This window comes from Pan troglodytes, chromosome 11, assembly GCF_028858775.2.
Source record: "Pan troglodytes isolate AG18354 chromosome 11, NHGRI_mPanTro3-v2.0_pri, whole genome shotgun sequence".
Lineage (NCBI taxonomy): Eukaryota > Metazoa > Chordata > Mammalia > Primates > Hominidae > Pan > Pan troglodytes.
In genome coordinates, this window is record NC_072409.2 from 75,318,597 (window position 1) to 75,341,874 (window position 23,278).

Sequence of the window (23,278 nt, forward strand, 5' to 3'; positions counted from 1 at the left end):
CACGCCTGTAATCCCAGCACTTTAAGAGGCCGAGGCTGGCGGATCACTTGAGGTCAGGAGTTCAAGACCAGCCTGGCCAACATGGTGAAACCCCATCTCTACTAAAAATACAAAAATTAGCCGGGCATGGTGGCATGTGCCTGTAATCCCAGCTACTCTAGAGGCTGAGGCAGGAGAATTGCTTAAACCCAGGAGGCAGAAATTACAGTGGGCTGAGATTGCACCACTGCACTCCAGCCTGGGCAACAGAGGGAGACTCCATCTCAAAAAAAAAAAAAAAAAAAAAAAAAAAAGAGCCTGAGAAGAAGATTCTGGGAAGAGGAATGAAAAAATGCAAAGTGAGCAGGAATAGGAAAGAGAACACTGGGCTGTTTCATGGGGAATGAGGCAGGGAGGGGGAAGACCGAGTAGGTTGGCCTTGTCATGAGAGACTCTGTAGTAAGGATCAGAAGTTTATACTAAATGCAAGGAGAAACCGTTGGAGGATGTTAAGCAGGTGAATGCAATAATCTGATTTATACTTGAAAATGGTTACTCTGGCAGCTCATGGGAAACAGATTGGGGGAGGCAAGAATGAAGCAGTGAGCTAAGTTAGAAGGCTACTGAAGAAATCTAGGTGAGAGATGATGGATGCTTTTCAGTTTCCAGACTCAACTGTTGATAGAGAACAGAAGTAAATAGAATACAAACACAGAGGACATACATGTTTATGTCTTCGTCTCTGTGGGTATTTATATGTATTGAAGTGGTTCTTAGCATTTGGGGGTGAGAACTCTTTGAAAATCTGATGAAATCTGTGGATCTCCTCTCCAGGAAAATGCAAATGTGCACCGACACACAATTTTAAATTTGTGCTGACAGGTTGGGAAGTCATGGAGTCAGTTAATAAAACCTCAAGCATTTTTTTTTTTTTTTGTCTACATCTGTTAGTAGGGATAGGCTCTCTATAATGGTAAGTAAGTGCCAAAGTGGATCACAGTTCAAACACATATTTTTGTTTATGGATAAGAATTGAAGGAAAGATAGCTCAGCATCATTGGCCCTCTGGTAGAAAGACTCTGAGATGCATTCTACTCTGTCTACACCCACATAACAATACCAAGAGAATTCGTTGTTCCTTGAAATTGCCCTGTGCTATCTTCAAGCCATAACTTCCAAGCTTGCCCTAGGTGTTATCTTAATTCTGGCCAGGTAGAAGGGAGTACACAGAGGAAGTCTTAATAGGCAAGGCCTGGATGTGGGACCCATTGCTCTGCTCCCCTTCATTGACTAGAATTTAGCCATCTGGCCACAACTAACCACAAGGGAAGCTGGGAAATATCGTGTAGCTATTAGCCCAGGAGGGTGGGGAAAAAGGGAAATACGAATTTCAGAGAACAGTTAGGAGGTTCAGCCAAATACACACATTTTTCTTTATATTTGTCACGTAGGAGTTGCTCAATGTTACATTTTTAGAGACCAGTGGAAATACCTCACATTGTAAGTTTGACGAAGGACAAGGGATGGAGCCAAGTGAAAGTTGGTCAGGAGGATACAATACCCTTTGTGTCATGATTTCCAGAACCAGTTTAACTCAAAGCAAGCTCTCTTCCTAGACTGTGGAGACGGGGCTTTCTTTTATTAAGGATATGTCCTTAAGTAAAAGATTAAGATCAAATTGAAGTGGAAACTTGGCCCCAAACTACACTGTTCTGTGCCCAGAGGGACTGGAATTAATTTGAAGCAAACTCACCCCGATTATGTGCCAGTAGGAAAGGGAGATGATGATACTGTCAACAAGGCGAACTTTTGCATTCATTTTTTCTCACTCCAATGAGCAGTCATTCTAGATCTCAGATGTGACAGTTCATTGGCTCCTCAGGCAAGCACTTGGCCTGTCTACTCTGGACTCAACTCTGGTCCATTCTCTCCCTGAAGCAAAGCAGCCCGGAGACTCCTCTTTCAAATGTCCTTTAGGGAGTGGGTGTGGGCCTAAGAAGTTGGAGGTGAAGTCCATTTTTATTAGTAAATCATATTTTACCGTTTGATTCCATATTCCATGACAATGGTAAAGTCATTTTTCTTGGGGGTGGAGGGTGGTGAGTCTTACCTTAAAACATAAAGAAATTACATTTGAGAACATGGCAAATTTTAATTTCTTCAGCGTTAAAAGAGAGGAAAGCTGATTTTCTCTTAACATACTAAAATGATTTTTCTGAAACTTAAAAATATCCAGAAGCTGTTCTCTCTTGAGATCAGAACCTTTCTAAGCCTCATGTTTAATGTTTGCGCAATTCAGTACCTACAGGGAAGGTCAGGTTTCTTCCATGTTGCCTGTTCCCAGCTCCTTCCTCTGATTCTCTCATTTACATCATAAATCTTCCTTTTCAACCCCCTATGTTTTAGCTCTTTCCTTTAAGAGAAATTTGAAAAACAGTATTTTTTTTGTCATTTATTTTATTTAATTTGAATTGCGTCTTAGAGTTGTTAATGTGTTTACATGCTATTTTTTCCTACATTCCTTCTCTCCGGTCAGGGAAAATATTGAGCTTTCTTCAACATGAGATGGATTTAATTGGTTAATTTCATAATTTAGAGTCTTTCTTGGTCTACATTCCAAAAGGAGGGGATTCTTTAAGCTCAGTACAGCTACATTTACTTTTGAAGGAGCCCTTTATTTTGCAGTGAATAAAGTGTCTCTTATTAAACAGAAAATAAAAGAAGGTTTGGCAGGACTCTACTCCCCATGGATGAAACATCACAGGAAATTGAGAAATTGTTTCTTTTTGGCCTTGTGGGAAAATTTTGCTTGTGAAATTTAGTGTTAAAGTTTTAAGACGACTGCTTAAATCCATCAAGAAAGAGCTGTTGAATGAATAACAGCTTCTAGGGAAGAGGTGCCAACCTGACCTTTCTATATCTGGTCTGTTAAGTGTTTGAGGAAGTGTGCGGTATGATCAAGAAGATTGTATTCTCTCCTACATAATGACTGAGTTAATTTTAAACAGAACTTAGACATAGTTCATCAATTTAAGAATAATTTTGTCAAAAGTTGGCCTCAGCTGGGTGCTCCTTCATTTGTGCCTATAAGACAGGGCATTCATTGTCTAGGCCCAAATGAGAAACGAATCCTAGGTAGAGAGTCCAGTTTCCATTCTCAGATTGATCTATGGGCTCTAGAATTTTGATACGAAGCCTGTGTCTTGAGCTTCAGACCATCCTGCCAACTGAGGGTGTTGCCTTCCATTTTCTTCACATAGGCACCTTGTTTGAAATTTGTGGCTAAAACCCATGTTCTTGGTTTGACTCCTAAATCTGTTTTCCTTCTAAGTTCCTTAGGGACTCTGTGGGCAGCATAACCACATACTTAGTTGTCCAAATCTGAAACCTTCATTGTTTTCTCTCCACACTCCCCTCAATTTGCAATCAATCACCAAGTTCTGCTACTGTCCCTAAATATGCCTGCAGTCATCTCCTTTCTTTCACCTTCCCCATCCCCAATACCCAGTTCAGGCCACAATTCTCTCATGCCTTGATTTCTCTAAAAACCTCCTTAACCAATCTCTTGCCTTCATTTTTTTCCTCCCATAATCCTGATTTCACCCTGCGGCCAAAATGATTTCTCTAAAATTAATCTTTACAATGTTACTTCCTGGCCTGAGTGTTTTTTTGTTTGTTTGTTTGTTTGTTGTTTTTTTGCCTAACTGTGCAATTTTCACTATAATATCCAAACTCTTGACTTGGCCCTTACTTGTACTTCTCAGTTCCCTCCCCCAATCCCCCTTCCAGCTGCATCAGCCTCTGGACACATTCAGCACTTCTCACCTTAGCCAGAGCTGTATTCTGAGTGCAGTCAGTGTTCCTTCCTCTGCTCTTTCCCATTCTTGGCTAATTCTATTTCTAGAAATCCTCTGAGCCCTCTCTCTCGAGCCCCCTCCCAACCCTCCGTTGGAATAGAGGCTTCTTTTCTGTGCTCACACACCCTGGACTGACTTCTTGGAAGGCTCATCCTCCACCGAGAGCTTCTCAAGGGCCGCTTTGCAGCTCATTTCTCTTTGAAGACTGTTCTGCCTGATAAATAAATAAATGAGAATGAATAACTACTTAGTGTTTTTCTATATTTAAAATTGAATCCTAATTATGCCATTTTAAAATTCGGTTAATTTTGGTGATTTTGGAGCATGGGAAATGCAACGAAAAAAGAATGAAAAAAAAACCCACTATGATTTGACATCAGAAGATATGAATCCTGGCTCAGTGACCACGAGCTGAAAGATTTGCTAAGTGTATCAGCCTCCCTGAATCTCAGTTCCTCGTCAATAAGCATAGGATAATTTCTCATGTAAACAAAGGTTGGCTGAGGACCAAGGAAGAAGTGCCTGGTGGGTAGGTGGAGGCACTCAGTGAATTATAATGACTTCACAAGTGAGAGGAATTCTTATTTTCTTTGTATCTGCAATTCTCATTGTACCTGTGCAAAACTCCAGCTTGGGAGAAGTGGGGTGTGAATGGTTTCATGGGGCACACGATGGGAGGGGAATATTTGGGAGGTCTCTTCCCAGTTAGGTGGAGCCACACCAATAGTGGGGAATTCAGCAATTCCTGTAAGGGGAAATTGTGCGTCTTTAGTTTTCCCATTGGGTAGAGCTCAAAAACACACTTCTCCCTCTCAAATACTGTTGGTGAAAGTGAGACCTGGCATAGCAATTTGATAACCTGTATTGAGAACCTTCACAATATTCATTCCTTTTGAATGAGTAATTCCTTTTGAATGAGAAGGGGAGCACTTAAGGTGTGTAAAGATGTTCATTGCAGTTGTGTTTATTATAGTTAATGATCAAAAATAATCTGAAATGTGCAATCAGTGAGGGACCATGATGACATTGCCCTTCGGTGAGTTCTCTAAAATGGGAATGTAACATTGAAAAACATCTTAAGTGAAAAAAACAGGCTTAAAAAATTCAATCTATGGTTTAATTAAAAGTGTTTAAATCAAACAAATATAAGAAAACAAAAGACGACCAGTGGGAAAATACACTTTGTTTTAAATGGGGTTAGTTGTAACTAAGAAATCCATAGGCAGGACTCTGCCTCCCTAGACTAACAGCTCCAATGACTGAAGTTCACTGTCTTCTGTGCAAAGGAATCTTTATTTGGCTTTGGCTCAAGGCCAGGCCTTCATCTCATCTTCTAAAACCTAGAAGGAAGCTTTCAGAGGAAAATATAGATCAGAAGTAAAATTCGGATTAGAAGTTGGGGGGCTGAAGTTGTAGGATACGAGGGAGGGAAAGCCTACCTTTACCCTTGAACAATCATCATGACAACAACCTCCTAAGTCATCTTGAGTGTGCAAAGTGCTTTTCTGTACATTGTTCATTTAAATTGATTCCTCTTCAGTTTAGCTAGCTAATTATCCAAAATGTCTGTAAAAATTATGACAGAGGAGGGAAACACAGTTACTGATTTGGGGTCCATTCCCTTTATCCTTCTCATATTCAGGTATTTCCCCACTGTGTGGAATTCACTTTGAATCCAGCGGAAATTACCTAGGAGGGAAGAGCTGGGCTCAGGAAGGAAGCAGACATTTCACTGTGGCTTTATTCACGGGAGGCTCTCCAGACATTTGGCAGGTCTTTTCTTACATGTGCCTACTGGACCTTGTGTTCTAAGAGGCACAGAACAGCTGTACACAGCCCAGTGTCACACAGCAAGTCAGGAGCGAGAATCCATGTAGAATTCAGATCTTTTTTTCCCTCCCTCCTGAATCTCTATCTAGCCCAAGTGTCTGCTCTCCCACGGGATTTTGTGTTGCTTTTTTTACCGTCTGTCTCAGCTTCAAAAAAGATCTGTTTTCTCTTATTATTTTCCCACATTGCTGCGGTTCAGAACCGTAGTGCATTTGTCAAATGCATTGTGTGTGTCTTCACCCCTGCAGCTTCCCTGTCAGATGATTCAATACAAGGCAATGATCTCTCCACTAAGGGGGAAGAAAGAAAGTGAGAAAGAAAGAAAACAGCTCAGAGCCCTTAACCCTGGGTTGTGGCTATTTTTCTCATAGACAGGCTGCTCTCTCTTATCTGATTGGAGCCTCCGTGTTCTCTGAATAGGAAATAAATCTCTACACAAAAATCCAAGGGTTAGTTTCCAGGTGTTTGATAGGAAGCTTTCATCCCAAGTGGTTTATTTATTTATTTATTTATTTATTTTTTGTCGGGGGGAGTTTGTTGCATTATTTGACCAAGGACAGTGTTGACCACCTCCAGTTTCTACTTCTCTTTCGAAGTTTATTTTATGTTTTGTTGTGGTTTTCAGATTTCTCATGGTTTGGATTTGGGAAAGTAAAATCAAGACAAGGTGTTGGTAAGTAGTTAACTCACTCCTTCTTTGGATAAGTAATGAGTCTATGTTTTTATTCGGATGAAAATGCTTAGACCCTCTTTACATTCCACGGTCTTTGATTCATTTTCTGTGTTCCTGGTTTTTGATTTGTTGAAGAAGTAGGTCTAGAATTTTTCCAGAAAAGGCATTACTGTTGTTAATTGAGTTTAGTACATGGTTTTACATTTTTAGATTTGACTCGTTTTTATCCTGTGGGGGAAGTGTTAACTGTCGTTCCAGTTCTAGTTTGTGATGCATTTTTAAGAAGGTTAAGGAAATAAATACAACTACATTTCAGCTACATGTACAGGGAATAGCTGACTGAATAGTCAAGCTGGACAAGTTTAGGTCTTAACTTTCTTCCATTGGCCAAGATGTAATAGAGTTCTGAATTGGTAAATCAGTTTCCATTTATGACCATTCCTCTTTCAAAACAGATTCTAACGTCCAGACGCTGTGATTTCTGCTTGATTGCATTCTATTCCCTGCATTCAGACTATGTGCTGACAATTGGAAAGCAGTTTGTAGCTTACCAAGTGAATGCAGATGATGTAGCTCCTCATTAGAATTGAAATCAGGTGTGATCTCTTGGGACCTCTAATTTGTTCAGAATTTTCTATGGGTACAGAGACAATGAACAGGAATTGCTTAGAAGGCATGAAAAGATGGCATTCTTACATCTTTCATGTGGGTTTCCAAGATCCGACCATCTTGGGCATCTGTTGGTTAGTATTTCTTTTGGTAGCAAGGTTGGCCATAGGTAAAATGGCAAAGTAGGGGAAATGTACCAATGTCAGGAGGCTGCTCAATTCCAAACCATCCACCCTATGCTTGTTCATCCTGGCCATATAAGGAGCTGTTTCCTGTCACTTTCAACCTGACATCAGACCTTGTCTTGTTGGGTAGTCTCTATCACTGTCTGTCCAGTGATCCAAAAATGACCAGCCGGCTGAGGCAGCCTGGCCAGATGGGGCCTGGAGGGGGAAAAGTCACCTTGACTCTCGCTAGCTCCATGGATTCCAAGGTTAAAGTTCTTAACCAGCAAAGGGGAAGTGGAGACTTGGCAGAGTTAGAACATCAAGCTCAAGTAGTCAGGGCTTCTAGGCAGCTCCCTAGGGGCAAATTTCAGACACAGCTGATCATAGTCACTTTGCCAAGATATCAGAGGGATGATCCTGCCTGGGCAGTCTTAAAGGTGTTCTGTTTTACGGGTTTGATGTGTATGCGTGCGTAGGTGTATCCCGTGTGTTTTTGGGGAAGGTGGTAATAAACTCTCCCATAACAGTCCTATAAGACAGGGTCTTGCTTCTGCTAAATAGCAAGTCATTGCAACCACTTAAATATTTTTTCAAGCCAATTTGCACTGCAGAAGGGTGCTTGTTCCCGGAAAGCTGCAAAAATGTGGTTTTACTGTTTTAGGCCACAGCAGAGAGCTCTTCATAATTATTCTTCCGGCTGCAGTCCAGCAGAGGTGCTGCTCTTATAAAACATAGGTTTCATTATTTTTCAAGTTTGGTGAGACCAACAGTTTAGGAGATGATTGCCATTGAGAAGATAGTGTGTCACTCGTGGTTCCCAAAAGAAAGGGGCACACCACGGAATGCAGAGCCACGTGGGGAAGTGCTGGGATCCATTAAAAGGCAGAGGAGGGAAGGGAGAACTTGGGCAGGAGCTTTTAGTGTGTTTCCAGGTAAGGAACTGGGGAGGGAGGGTAAACAGGTTTAGGACTGGCTAGTCTGAGTAACTTCAACAGGCTCTAGGGTACAGGAGCTATCTAGAGTTGTCAAGTACTTGGCCCTGGGGTGGGGAGGGCAGGTGGATAGTGGCCTAGAGTGTGAGCCTCACATCTGGAAGGTGGTTGGGGGTGTTGTCTCTGGATTGGTTGGTTTGCATTTGAAAGGCATGCTCCCAGGCAGGGTATTTACCATCTGTAGGAACTGACTCACCAGGGGTGGGAGGGGCCATTCCTCCAGGATTAGCAGGGCCCCAGATGTCAAAGCACCAGAATCCAGAATATAAAAAGGCTTCCTTAGTACAGCTGCTCAAGAGTACTAACCCTTCCCCTCACCTTGAAGGCACTGTTGGTATTGAGAGAAGAAAACTCCCCCAGATGACCTTCGTGATTCTTATCACAGGAAATTAAGTCTACATTAGGCTTAGAAATGTCTGTAAAGTCATAGTACAGGATATGTGACCAAGTAGACATATTAAAATAAAAATGGGCTAAAAATGTTTCCAGACTTAACTCATGTTTTTCAGCTGAGTAATTAGAACTATTTACCCTAAATCAGCCAAGTGTGCACATACCGCGCCATTTAAAACTTTATATGAATATTATAATACATTTTTTCAAGTCCTCATATGAATTTCGTTTAACACACAGTGATGTGCCCCTTTATTCTTCTGTCTTTTTCATGGTGCCTGCTCAAACACATGCATAGACATACAAAGACACATCCTGTGATATGCACAGACAGGCTGCTGTCAAATTATGTAGACATTCATTGTCCCGCTGAGAGCTTCTTCTGCCTTCCCAACTTTGCTGTGCTTTGCATTCCATTATATCAAAATGTTCACAGAAAAATGGGCTTAAACCCTGCAACCTTGCCAGCCGTATCAATCTTCTAGGTTTTGGAACATCAATAATGAAGAAAACAGCACTTGAATTAATATCCCCCTTGATGAATTGTTGAGGTTTATGTGTTACTCACATTTGTCAACAGTGATTTTTCTGGCAAAGTGAAAAGGCTTTTGAAAAATTACCTGTGGTGCTTTTTACTGCTTCTACGCTTAATCTTCCCCTCGCTCCCCAAACAAGAGCTCATTCCCTTGCAATCTGTTACATTGGAGTTGGGGGGTTTAATTGGAGAGGTTTAGGAAAGGAAAGGGTATCCCTTAGTGAGGAAGGAGAAGCAGAGAGCAAATCACTTGGTTGGACTCTTTAAGTGAGGGCTTCGCTGTGTACTTGGCAGAAGATTCAAAGTCTGAATTTGGGAATCTCAAGTTGTCTTCTAGGTATCAGCCTCCTCAAAAATGATTGAATGCTGCTCTGATGTTCATGAACTTCAGAGCATCCTGGGCCAGAGGAGAGTCAGAGAAGAAAGCAACTGGGGTCAATGCATTTCTAATGGTTGCAGGGGCTCCAGAAGGAAATATTGCTGGATTTCTGACAGCACGTGGAGTGTTTTAAAATGAAACTCCTGTACAAAGGCATAAGAATGATACCATGGACTTCCGGGACTGTGGGGAAAGGGCAGGAAGGGGGTGAGGGATAAAAGGCTACACATTGGGTACGGTGTTTGCTGCTTGGGTGATGAGTGCACCAAAATCTCAGAAACCACTAAAGAACTTATTCATGTAACCAAACATCACCTGTTCCCCAAACAACTATTGAAATAAAAAAAAGAAATTTTAAGAAAAAGAAACTCCTGCATTTCTGGGGGTAAAGGTGGTGCCTGGAATCTACTGAGAAACATGCAGGCTTGACTGCAGTCCTTCAGGGAGTGCAGGCAGTAGCATGTTTTGGTAATCTTGCAGGAGGGAACAGCCATGCCGGGAACCAAGGAAGGGAGTCAGTGGTGAGAAGGTTTTGTTGACAAGATGCGGAAACCTTAGCATAACACATCTTAATTTTCTTTTGTTTTTTTTTTTTGAAACTGAGTCTCACTCTGTCACCCAGGCTGGAGTGCAGTCGTGCGATCTCAGCTCACCACAACTTCTGCCTCCCAGGTTCAAGTGATTCTCCTGTTTCAGCCCCCCGAGTAGTTGGGATTACAGGTGCATGCCACCACACCTGGCTAATTTTTGGACTTCTAGTTGAGACAGGGTTTCACCATGGCGGCCAGGCTGGTCTCGAACTCCTAACCTCGTGATCTGCCTGCCTCGGCCTCCCAAAGTGCTGGGATTACAGATGTGAGCCACCACGCCCGGCCAACACATCTTCATTTTTAATTGATGGCCAGAAGCTGGATGATCTAGGCCTGTCAGGGAGCAAGTAGCAGAACAGGGATGATTAGGAGTATTGGAAAGAACTTGCCTTTGTAGTTATTCTTGGCAGGATTTCTGCTGTATCCTAATGCAGGTGAGCTAGGCACAAGACAAACACAACTGATGGGTTTGCCTTTGCTTTTGAGTGTTCTGTGGCTTCTAAATTGGCTGTGTGAGGACTTGTTTGCAGAATTGAGCCGGGATGCATCATTAAAGGCAGCTTCAATGCACATCCCCTTGAGAGAATGCTTCAAAAATTACCTATAATAACAGTTGGCTGTCTCCTGCATAGTTTGTTTAAGACACTGCTTAGCTGGGGAATGTCCACCTGTTATCACTACAAACTGTGATAATCTCCATATGAGGGGGAAAAATGGATCTTGGAGGTTGGGGGATGAGATTTTATTATATTTCATAGGGGATTCAAGACTGGATGACAAAACAACTTTTGTTTTCAGAATTGCTGTGCTTCTCACTAAAATAGTTAAGTGTGAGGGAAAAGGTAAAGGATGGAAGTGCTGAAACATGCATTTAGTAGGGGGGGTTGGAAGAAAGCACATTTCCTTGCGTAGGAAGTAGCAATTCAGACATTTCCCTGGCATGGCATTTGCCTTGTCTGGGCATTTGATTCTGCCTTTTCACTCCCTATTGTCTTTTCTCTTTATTCTTTCTCTGGGCTTATGCCAGTAGTCGGGACAGTGGTCTGCTTCCATGGGACCCTGCCTGTGTAATACATATCTTGTGCACCTCCCACGTAGACAGTGCCTGTCATGAGCCACTGCCGTCTTCGTTGGTTTGAAGTTTTCACGTAGACCTTTATCTTTGTGCATCTAATTTTGGTTGCAAACAGTATGAGTTTAGTGGCTAATGGGTAAATTGTTTAGACAAGATACAGTAGACTGTATGTGTGAGCATATACATTCTGAGACTTTGGGCTAGAAAATTTGTCTTGTACAAAAAATGCTATGATTATTAATTTAGTATAAAGACACCAAGTTATGACTATAAATAGTATTACAGCTAAAGACAAAGCAGGTAACTTTGCCATGGGATTGATCCATTATTGATATAAAAGCATTTTGTAGACAAAAGTGGTGCAGATACTCACAGAATATGAAGAAAGAGGAATGTAGTCATAGGACAGTCAAATGTATATCTGGTCTACCAGTTAAAGTTCATTTAGTAATACCTAGTAGTAATACATACTCATGAAGCATATTTAAATTTATAATACATTTTCCTGTTACTAATCTCGTTCTAGTATCATAAAATAAGCAAATATTATTTTGCATATAAGTCGATGTAGAGGTCCAAAGAAAGTAAGTGACTTGTCCAAAGGGTAGAGAAAGGAAACCCAGATCCTGAAATTCCCAGAACAACTTTCAATGCTCTGTGAAATAGGAATCCCAGATTCATGTTGACAGTTTCAATGACAGAGTGTTCTAGAGACAATCATAGAACAGAGAGGAAAGCTACGTATTATCTTACAGGAGAAGGAAGTGAAGAAATTGGAGCTCTCATACACTGCTGGTGGGAATATAAAATGGTGCAGCCACTTTGGAAAACAGTTTGGCAGTTCCTCAAAATGTTAAATATAGAGCTACCATATGACCCAGTAATTCCACCCAAGAGAAATTAAAACACGTGTCCACATAAAAATTCGTATATGAATGTTCATAGTAACATTATTCATAATAGCCAAAAAGCCAGAATAACCCAAATGTCCACCAACAGATGAATGGATAAATAACATGCAACATATCCACACAATGGAGTATTATTAGGCAATACAAAGAAAGGAAGTACTAATACATACTACAATGTGGATGAATCTTAAAAACATGATGTTAAGTGAAGGAAGCCAGTTATAAAAGACCACATGTTATATGGTTCCATTCATATGAAATGCCAGAGAGATAGAGTGTAAATCTGTGAATGTCTACGGCTGAAAGTGGAGAGAATGGGGAGTGAGTGCTAACTGGGTGAGGAAAATGTCCTACAAGTAGATTATCGTGATTATTGTACTACTCTGTGAATATACTAAAACCCACTGAATTGTATACTTTAAATGGGTAAATTTTATGTATGTGAATTACAGCTCAATAAAGCCATTGATTACAGGAGAATATATATATTTTTCCATCTCCAGGCCCAGCCTCCGTTATCAGCAATGATGATGACTCTGCCAGCCCACTCCATCACATCTCCAATGGGAGTAACACTCCATCTTCTTCGGAAGGTGGCCCAGATGCTGTCATTATTGGAATGACCAAGATCCCTGTCATTGAAAATCCCCAGTACTTTGGCATCACCAACAGTCAGCTCAAGCCAGACACATGTAAGTACAGCTGTTTATACTTATTGTCCCATTTGCTGCATAGCTGTATCAACCAGAGTGTTTATCAGAGCCCCTGATAGGGATGACTGGCGGGGAACAGGGTGCAGTGAAATGTTTGAGGATTCTTGCAGCTTTTGGCCAGGAATAGATCCTTTAGTTTGTTGCTCATGGAATTCTCCGGGTGTGTCTCCTGCTGGGAAGGGAACTGTGGGCAGATACTGACTCTCTTGGGATCTATTTTCCAAAACCATTTGTCAATGTGAAGTTGGAATCAAGGCATGCTTATCTTGAAAAAGAGAGAGACAGAAACCAGAAGTGTCATTTGAATGCACATATATCAGTTATAGATGACAAGCAATGAATGTAATTTAAATTTAGCCCATTGAAAGTAATTGAAATATGCACTCTAGGTAGTTGGGAAGGCACTGTGTTGCCCACAGGTGGTATCAGTTTGGGGAGTCCTGTATTCTTTGCTCAGTCCGAGTTCCCAGCATGAGGCCTTGTTGTGTTGCCACAATAGCAAAGAGACGTGGCAGCAGATGATTTGCATATTAAGTACACTGACTTTCATTTTTCAAAAACAAATTAACCCATTAATCTCTGTTAGCAAGCTTGAGATTTTTCTAAGGGCCTTTTGTGCTATCTTCTGCACTACTGTTCCAATATTAAACGTGTAGCACAGCCTTAAAGACAACAAAAAATAAACCCACAGTGGACAAACAGGCTTATGGCATTGCTTCCAGGCCTTCCTTCATATGTGAATAGGGGGCCGTGAGGGCTATGATGTCAGGTGGCCCAGATCCCAGAGATTCCCTGCCACTAAGGAGTGGGTATCATGCATGTTCCTATCCTGTCTTAAATACCATTCTCCTACCTTGTCATAGAGGTAAGGTAGAGGATTACTGCAAGATTAGGCTTTGGGGGCTGACTCTCTGTTGAGAGCGTTCATGGGATGAAGGGCCTTAGCAATGAGTATCAGATCTGTGCATATATAAGGAAATATCTGTAACTTCATCCTATTCACTCAAATTTATCCCAAGGCATGTTTAAGGTTGGATATGAGTTTAAATGTTAGGAAGAACAGTATTATGAGCTTTTAATGTGTGAGACTGGAATCCACCAGAGATTTTGGTTGACTCTGTAACATGACAAGATAAATAGAATAATGTGTGAAGAATATTGAGCTCCTTGAAATAAAAGGTATTAGTTGAAATTAAGGTATTATTAATCTTAATACTGTCATTGTGGTGTGAACAAGGTGAGTAGAGGCATTGCTTAAAATGTGCCTTCTTTGATGGGGTGAGCCTCCTCCAAAGATCCTTGGAATGCCCTGTATACAGAACTGTCAAATAAGGAGTAAGACTAAGCAGGATACTGTGATGGGAGCATCTGTCATCATTTTGATTGTTCTCCCTAGGAATAGAGTACTTTGACATTGACACCTCGGTCACCACCCGAACCAGGCCTATGATGCATTTCAATTAGCCTGAGGCTGTAGTATAATTGAGGCTGATAAAATCAACATACCCTCAAAAAGTTGCTTTCCTTTGTGGAGGGAGGAAAGTTAAAGCTGCATAATTAAGTAGACCCGATCAGCCCAACAAGTCCAGTAAGAGAAATTGAACAAACGAGCAAGAGAGCAAACAAACAAAATAACAAATGAGATCCTCTAGTCAAAAGTGGGCTACATGTCTGGAAGTGCTTTCTTCCCTTAGAAATCCAGAAAGAAAGATTTCAAAGGTTATTTCCTTAATCTGGACTCTGTGGAGATTTTTTGCAAAGGTTTGCGTTCCTTTTGGAGCAGTCTTGATTGTGTGGCTCAGTCATTCTGTGCCTCCTGTCAGTTTCTGGCCTCTACCCAAATGGCCAACCTCCATTTGGTCACTCCTTCTGTATAAAGTCTTGCTAGGCCCTGCACCCAGCCGCAATGTCCCAGCTTAGTGTCCTCAGTCACTCCACACCATATATCAAACGAGATTTTCATTTTTCCAGGCAACAAGTCACATATACTCTTTCATGATTTTAAGAACACTTAAAATCACAAATCTTCCATGAATCCTTTTTCAAATAAATGAGAATGAAGAAGCGATTTACTTCTTTCATTCCCTTCACCCTTTTGTAAATGTCATTTTTTATCTCATAATTTTTTTTCCTTTATCTTCGGTGTATCTGTGGCCTTTTGTTAAGTAGTGAGTATGAGCACTCTCACGTGTTTCTGCAGTCTCTTTTAGGTTAGATTGTAAGCTCTTGGAGAGCAGGATCTTTATCTGTTGAACCATTCCTTCATAGCACAGGACGTGGTGTACCTTTGATGTCGGCCACATGTTGACCAGATGTAGCTTTATATTACTGAAATATTAATTTCTAGCAGATATGTAACAAGAAAGATGACTCATAATCATTTTCATTGGTTTTATTCCTATCAAACTTGCTTACATAGTTGTTTATTTATTAGACATGTTTTTAACAATATATTAGCCAATTTAAACAGATTTAGATAACAATTTTAGCAGAAATAGACTTTGGACAAAAAAATCTTTTCTTTGAACATTCTAATTGTAGTCATGCAGAAATTAAAATATTTCAAAATGTATAGACCTGACATGTAGATGAATCTGTTGCTGTAGGCCCATGAAATGTTGAGAACTTAGATTTCAATTAGATAATTCCCATTGACTATATATATATATATATATATACACACACACACACACATATATACACACACACATACATGTACTGTATATATACACACATATATAAGTATATGTACATATACCTATATGCACACATATAGGTATGTGTACATATACATATACATGTACATATACATATATGTGTTGTGTGTGTGTGTGTGTGTATATATATATATATATAAAACTCTGTCACCCAGGCTGGAGTGCAATGGCATAATCATAGCTCACTATAACCTTGAACTCCTGGGCTCAAGTAATCCTCTTGACATAGCCTCCTGAGTAGCTAGGACTCTAGGTACACACCGTCATGTCTGGCTAATTTTTTTTTATTTTTCGTTTTTATTTTTTGTAGAGATATGGTTCTCATTATGTTGCCCAGGCTGGTCTTGAACTCCTGGACTCAAGTGATCCTTCACACCTTGGCCTCCCAAGGGAGGGAATGCAGGCATGAACCCCATTGAATATTTTTTACAAATGAGCTTTTAAAGAACCTCCAAAGAAGGACTCTTTCAAGAAGTTGCAATGATAAAAACATTTGAGAAGATCTCAGAGAGAGTTTAGAACACTTTCAATGTGCTTACAGCGTAATATCACATGGACAGTACAATATCGCTATTCTTATGGATCCAACAGAGACTTGAGCCAAAAACTGGCCTATTTACTTCTCTTTCCTAAAACTGCATGCTATTCAAAGATGTTGACTTTAGAATATACATATGGTCTTACGAAGATCGCTGAATTGTAAGAATCTAATATATGTAAGATCTATATGTATGATCTTACTCATCTCACTGAATTTTAAGAATCTGACTTATATAATAAAGACGACTCATTAAATATTTATTTATAATACTCTTTTAATACTAGGAATGAGAGATCTCTTGAAAATGATGGCTTGTTCCCTGCTCTCAGGGAGTCTCACTGGCAAGGCCAATGGTTAGATCATCATATAATCATAATGCAATGTGATAGACATTACAACAGGATAGGTTAGAGCACGGGTCCAAAACCCCAATTACCAACAACGATCAGGCACGTCAATGCAAGAAACAGGCTGAAAGAAAAATGATATGGGGTAGTGAGGGCCATGCTGGAGTATGGGCCTGGTATTGCCAGATACTATAATTTTTCCAGAGAAAACAGGCGTTTATTATTTTATGTGGATTCCCCAAGATTTAAGACACCGGGTGAGATAAATAAAAATATATCAGTGTGAGTCAGGTTTGGCTCACAGTCTACCACCTGGGTGTGATACTCTGAGTTAGACCTGAAGGATCAATGAATAAAAACACCTTATTTTATAAACGATGCTCAAAAGTGGCTTGTCCAGAGTGACACAAGCTCAATACTTGCATAGTTTAGCTTTAAAAACAAAACAATAAACAAACATGATCAAATTCGACTTCTTAAAATGATGCATAAAATCATTTAAGTTAAAGATGATGATCAATTATATCCCTTCAAGTATGTTTTCACTATCTGTAGTGATATGAGGGTTTCATTTACAAAGTCCAGAGATGGTTTGCAGGATTGTAGAGCAATCTGAACAGGGCTGAATTCCTCCCGAGCACTTTCCAATAGCAAGTCTGTCTACTTTATTGCAGGGCCCAGAGGTTCCCCCAAGACCGCCTGATAATAATTTGGTATTTGGAGGCTCCTGTGTCACTGCAGGAACTAAAGGAGGCTAAATCCATGCCTGATGGAGGAGAAGAGTTCTATGGTTATCTGCAAATTCTGGCCAGACAACATCTTGACGTCACTCCTTAGCTTCCATAACCTAGCCAAGCAAGAAGTTGCCTTTCCAAGACAAAGCAGTGTGCTCTAATGACTAACCCCTCAAAGTACTATGCCACTTTAACTATAGACCCATCTCCTCGATCAATCAGGATGGCAAGATGGAGCTGAGGAGCTCAGCAACATCAAGTCTGGAGTTGGTCTTTAACTCAACTAGCTCGTTTAGACGTGTCTGAACACCACATCACCTGACAGCACGGGGTGGTTTCCCAGTAAAATTTACAAACTCAGCTCAAGGGCAGCTGTGTTGCTTTCCTTTCCTTGACTGCTGAGAAACTTTTTGACAGGGAACAATGGAAACACACCTTCTGAGCTGAAACAAACAAACAGAAACAAAACATACTAACCAGCAAAATCCCCAAATCATCAATCTTGGGTTCTCTTGAAGGGCAGGAGTGTGTTTTATCTTCTCCCGTCGGAGCAAACACTATAGATGTCCTCCCTAAAATTCTGTCTTCCCTAGAGCAGCCTTGTAAATTAGCTAGGGTCCTAGGCTTGAGGCCTAAATCGACTTAAAATTGTCTCTAAATATGTACCTGGATGTGTTTGTACTTGCAGAGCATGCCCTCTTCATGTGCCTAGGGCTAGTAACTCCCTGTGGCAGAGGCATATAAAGTATTCTGACTTTTTTTTTTTCAATTTAATTCCATTTCCAATGAAATGGATTTTTAAAAATTTTCTCCAGAGTGTGCCATACTTCTCCAGCTATTATAGTTAATGTGTGTGTATCCTTGTGTATATGTGTGTTTGTGTGTGCGTATGTGTTTTCCTAGTGGTTACGTGCTTACTAGGCAATTATGTAAATAAGCACAGATTCATAGGCCAGCTAGGCCTGAGGAAAGAAGACATTATAAAGGGAGGGAGTATTTTAACATTAGCTAAAGCTATCACACAAGGCACCCATTCTGCTCCCCTCAACAGCCACAGCCCACTTCGTCCTTGTCTTACCAATAAGGGGAAAGGATGGAGGTGATATTTTTCACAGAACCGCAGAGGTTTTGAACATATTTGCAACATTACTTTGAGTACACATGAGCAAAAATTCTGAATTACATCCAGGACCCCAGAAGCTCATTAGATCAAAGAGTGCGGGGCCCCTCAGAGCTACCAGAGATTATCTGCAGACTTCAGTGCAATCGAATGACCGTGGTCCATTTTGATGGTCAGAGATAGGACTGAAAAACGGGTAGAAACAATTGCTTTAGCACTTCCTTCTGTACTTTGCCTATTCATGTTTTGTCTTTCAAAAGTATATTTTCTCCTAATTGTTTAATTGGCCAAATAATGGCTGCTTTGGGAGTTGTTTGTATGCCTTGGAAGGCCATGGCCTGCACTTTAAAAATAACCTAAGTCCATTCTGTCCAGCACGAGCATTAGGACAGAGAATGCACTTATTTTAGGATCCTTAAAAATTGCTTCTTTTATGGCACACTGGGTTGACGACTCATCTCGTGGGAGCCTTCGTGGCACATTGCTGCTGTTCTGCAGGTCCCAATACAATTCCTTCCCCCTCTCAGTGCCACGGCCCCCCCATTGCTAGCTACAACAATTTGATATCATATTCCCTTTTCAACTCCAAAGGAGATGATAAGAAGCTATCAAATAATGCTTTAAAAAAGCAACTTGAGTTTCTTAAAAGAAAGGAAATGAATACATGCTGCATAATTACATTTAAAATGTAAGCCATGTTATTATAAGCCGCACTGAGATGAAGATTTGTTAGCAAACCAGTTTCAAGCACACTCATAGTGAAGTAAAATCATGTTTTTAGCATCTGACCATTGGGTAATATTATTCTTTGTTATCAAAAAAGAAATATCACCCGAGTATAGTATACTTAGACCTCCTAGAGGAAACACTCCAGTCCTAAGCTTGGTGTCTGAAAAGAAAAACAAAAATAAAGATTATAGATTTAGGTCAGGGAGACAGAGTGATATTCTGAAGACTGCGTTTACTCCCTCATCATCGGCCAACCAAGATGGAGTTCTGCATCCTGCACATATCAGACATTTCAGTCCAATTTCACCAAAGCATCAGTGATGTTCTAGAAGCATCCCAGCAGATGGAGGATCCTAATGTATTTGTTCTGGGTATTTCCCAAGGCCCAGCCTGACTGGAGTGTGTGTACCAACAGGATGAATCCAATCAAGCTACGCCCCCATTTTGGTTTCGGATTGGCCACTCTTGCATGTGCCAGTAGATTGTGGACCAGGACCAGCTGAGCAAACACAGTAGCAGAGTAGCCTCCTATATTGCTAAGAAGCTCCTGCTACCCAGGTGCTTTGAACAATTGAGTGCTCCCTCTGGTTAAGTAGAGATGGCACCACCGGAGTTTTTCTTGGATGTGAGGCTCAATCCTTTACGGCAGCTATTATAACAAAGTGAAGGTTTTCTCCCTGGGAAATGCAGCTTTTCTCTGTCTTTACTAATTCTGCCAGCCTGTGAGAGTAACCACCGTAGCTGGGCTTCTTCTCAGATTAATTGTCATGCCAGATCTCCTTCCTGGGGAGCTGTGATGCTGCTCTGAGGTTGATTGCTGAGGTTGTAGTGGGTTTTTGTTTGTTTTTGTTTGGTTTTTCTTGATCGTTCTTCTTTCTCTTGAATGGCAAGAGAAGAAACACTTTCTCTAACCCACGGCCAGGAAGGAAATGGGGAGAGAGCTACTTCTTAGTTCAACCTGGTTGCCACATAAAGGAATCTCTCTCCTTGGACTCAGCCCCTAACTGGAAGCAAGAGCCACTGCCCACTGAGACTGAGAGAGCAGCCCAAGGAGGAGATGAATCCATTCTGCCCTTTGTTTGGGTTTGCTTCCTGTCAGTGAGAGAATGCTGAGGCAGTTCCTGTTATGTGAAACTTTCATTTTTAAAACCAGGACAGTCCTAAACAGACTGCAATGAGTTGGTCAATCCCAGTTGGTATAGGCCCAATGATTTTTGCTAGTAAGATAGGATTGTCTTCCTCACCCAAAATGCCTTCAAGTGCCCTAAAATGGGTATTTTAAAATAAGAATAAATAATGTAGATTATAGTAGAAAACCTGGAAAACATAAGAGACAAAGATGAAATGAAAAGTCCCATGTAATTCCACCAGTTAGAGTTAACCACTGATATCATTTGGATATATGGCTTTCTAGTCTTGTGGATATCCTTTTAATCTCTTGTAATATAAAGTCTGACCATATGTGTCCTTGCATTTGTTTGTACTGGACCCTGTTAATATTTCTATAGTAATGGCTCACTTTGGGGAGATTGTGCCGCACAGTGTGTAGGAAGCACATTGGGTGTATTATTCCCAGTTTTGTATTTTGTATTTCCTTGGAGATGTGCAGGGGTTAAGAGCGGGGGTCTGGCCATAGCTGGCCACGTCAGACTCTCATATGGTAAGTATCACAGAGCACATGAGGCCTGTGTTATGCGCTGGAAAGACTCAGGAAATGAGAGGCTCTCTTGTTCTGACAAGGCAGGCTGAGAGCTCTCATTTAGGGTCATCACTCCAGATAACTCCAAATGCAGTTTATTGCTCAACTGAAGCAGATGATCACTTTTTGCCTCCAAGTTCTTCACCCTAGCTAGCTCCTTTCAAAGAGCCGAGTATGCTGGATCTTAAAGGGCCAAGCTAGTTACATCTCATACATTTCCTGATGTTTAGGGATGCCTTCATTTCCACCAAGGATACCTTGGCTGTGCAAGGACCTCTGATGAGCTGGAGTCTCCTTTTGGTCACTCCCAGGTTTGCTTAAACTTGATGGAGTTTGCTGTCCAGTGATCCCCGGATCTTTCATCATGAAAGCCTTCCTTCCTCTCCTGATGTCTCAGGCCTCTAGACCTAGACTGGGGTTCTGGCAAGGAGGCCTCTATCAATAGTATGACATCCAATAATATGTTAGTGTTGATATTTTGCACAGTAATATTAAGTTTAAGAGATTCTAAAAATGAGTTCAAATGAATAAGTTCCTGTGATGTAAGAGATTAGATATGTGTGATTTCAGAACCAAAGGCGGGGGGAATCCCAGAAAGAAAACAATAATATAATCCTAGTTTCTATATATTATTTTTATTCATTACTGTATATGGGTAGAGATCAATATTCTTTTTTATCCTGTTACTATTAAATAACACATTTTTTAACCATGCCATTGAACTTTTGGGTGCATTAAAGTGGAACCCAAGCTCCTCATTAGATAATAATGGCATTTGGACAGAGTGCCATATTCCTAAATTTCCAATAAAGTGGTTGATATAGAGAGGACAGGATAAAGCCCTATAGTGTGCAGTTATATCAAAATAGCTAGTCTCCACTTTAGGGAATGCGTTTACTGGAGATTACATGAAATGTCTGCTTATAAAATAAGCAGAGATGGCACCACTAAGCAGCCACCTGAATTGTTTTCCTACAGGAATGATTACTTTTCAGATCCATTTATGTTTTCATGCTCAATACTTACTCCCCTTCCCTGCAACACCCAAAGAGTTTACTTTTGCAAGTCATTTGGTCTTCAGTCTACTACTGAGGAATAGAGAGGCACTAACTGCTTTACCCAGGATCAGAACTCATGTTCTTACCTTCTATTAATAGAGTACTTGAGCCAGATGGACTAACTGGTCTTACATTTTCTCTATCTTGGTTTTACTTCCATAAACATCAATATCTTTACCCACATGATTTCTCCATCCTCCCATTTTTTTCCGTATGTATTAGGGTTCAGGAACTATGATGCTAATGATCACATTTCTTCCTAGTTCCTAATTTCATTAGTGCCATTTCCTGATATCTACAGAAACAATTATCAATACATGTAGCTGCTTGAGCCTTATTTAGAAGGCTAGCCTTTCTTTTCCAAGTGCTGTCAGAATGTATACATTTAGTCTGTCTTTTTCCCTTTTAGGAGTCTTTGTTTTGAGTTGATGGCAAAATTCCTCTTTTTACATGTGAGATTTTTGATTTCACTGAATTCTACCTAGATTTTTATGGACATTGGATTTCAAAGAGGAAAACACTCATTTTCTTAGTAAGATATTGGTGATACATAGCTATGCCATTGATTTCCATACTCCTGAGCTTTGGGGAGGGAGACAGTGGCCAAGTAGCAGGCAGAATAAGATCATCACTCATGTCCTGAATCAATCACACTTTCCCTCTCGGGTTGTGTATATGCTCTGCCACTTCCTACATATTACATCCTGAGTTTTTAAGTAAAGTGGATCTTAGCCAGATTTGAGTCTAATGGCTGATTCATCGGCATAGTTCTTGGCGTTAACATCTCAGTGTCCTCTTTTGTTCTCTTTGAGGATTCATGTCATTGAGGGCCTTTGTGCCTCCTCTTGTCTCAGTATGAGGAAGAACTTTGGTGTGAGGGCAGAGCTATGTGAAGGGTTGCTGGGTTGGGGGATTAGTTCATATGGTCCCCATGCCATCTATTTACTTTTGGAGAGAGGGGACTTTGAGTGGGTGGGTATGGATAGATGTTCCTCAAGGAAACCCTGCTGGCTAATGGGCACTACATCTGTGTATTACTGTGATTCTCTCTGTAAGCTCCCCATGTGGCCAAGGACCCCCCTTCTACCAGGGCACTTCCTGCCACCTCGTTGCACTGGTCTCAACCATTCAGCCTGCTGCTGCTGCACCATGTTGGGCTGCGGTAGGATAGGGAAGGGGTTCTGTTGATTGCTAAATGTTGCCTAACTTTATTTCCCTCTCCCACATTTCATGCAAGAGAGTGGACCTAACACATGACTTGCATTCTCTTCCTATGTTCAGAAACTCCAGGGCTTGCCCACGTGTATGTATGAGTGACCAATGGAGCTTGGAATTCTTTATCTATATGATCTATCCGAAAATGAGATCTTTTGTACTGGAATTTGTGATGTAGTTGATCATTCAGAGCCAAACGCATACACCAATAAAGACAAGACTGTCATATTTGTGGTCTCTGTTGCCTACTTTCGTCACCTGCTAATACTTTTTCTTACATAGACTTGAGAATATAATTCAACATTGGGATTCCTCAAGGCACCACGAACAGAGCTCTAGAAGTTGTCCGCATTGGTTCCCCAGTTGCCCCCACATAGCCTCTCTGGGTTTTCTCGAAGCAACTCCTTCACTCAGG

The 23,278-nt window shown here is 40.9% G+C and overlaps 1 protein-coding gene across 12 annotated transcripts in view; it reads left to right on the plus strand.

Annotated features, from left to right (window-relative positions):
- NTRK2 (neurotrophic receptor tyrosine kinase 2) overlaps positions 1-23,278 on the plus strand; it is a 358,176-nt gene that overhangs the window by 186,161 nt on the left and 148,737 nt on the right. For 4 of the 12 annotated variants that reach the window (XM_016961048.4, XM_001135326.5, XM_063787831.1 and 1 more), the window contains 2 exons: positions 6,292-6,339; positions 12,494-12,682. In XM_016961048.4, coding sequence (XP_016816537.1) covers positions 6,292-6,339; positions 12,494-12,682 — 237 coding nt within the window. Of the gene's footprint in view, positions 1-6,291; positions 6,340-12,493; positions 12,683-15,730; positions 15,748-16,982; positions 23,092-23,278 lie in introns of those variants that run through there. The other 8 variants (XM_063787833.1, XM_001135401.5, XM_063787832.1 and 5 more) reach the window with 4 other exon arrangements.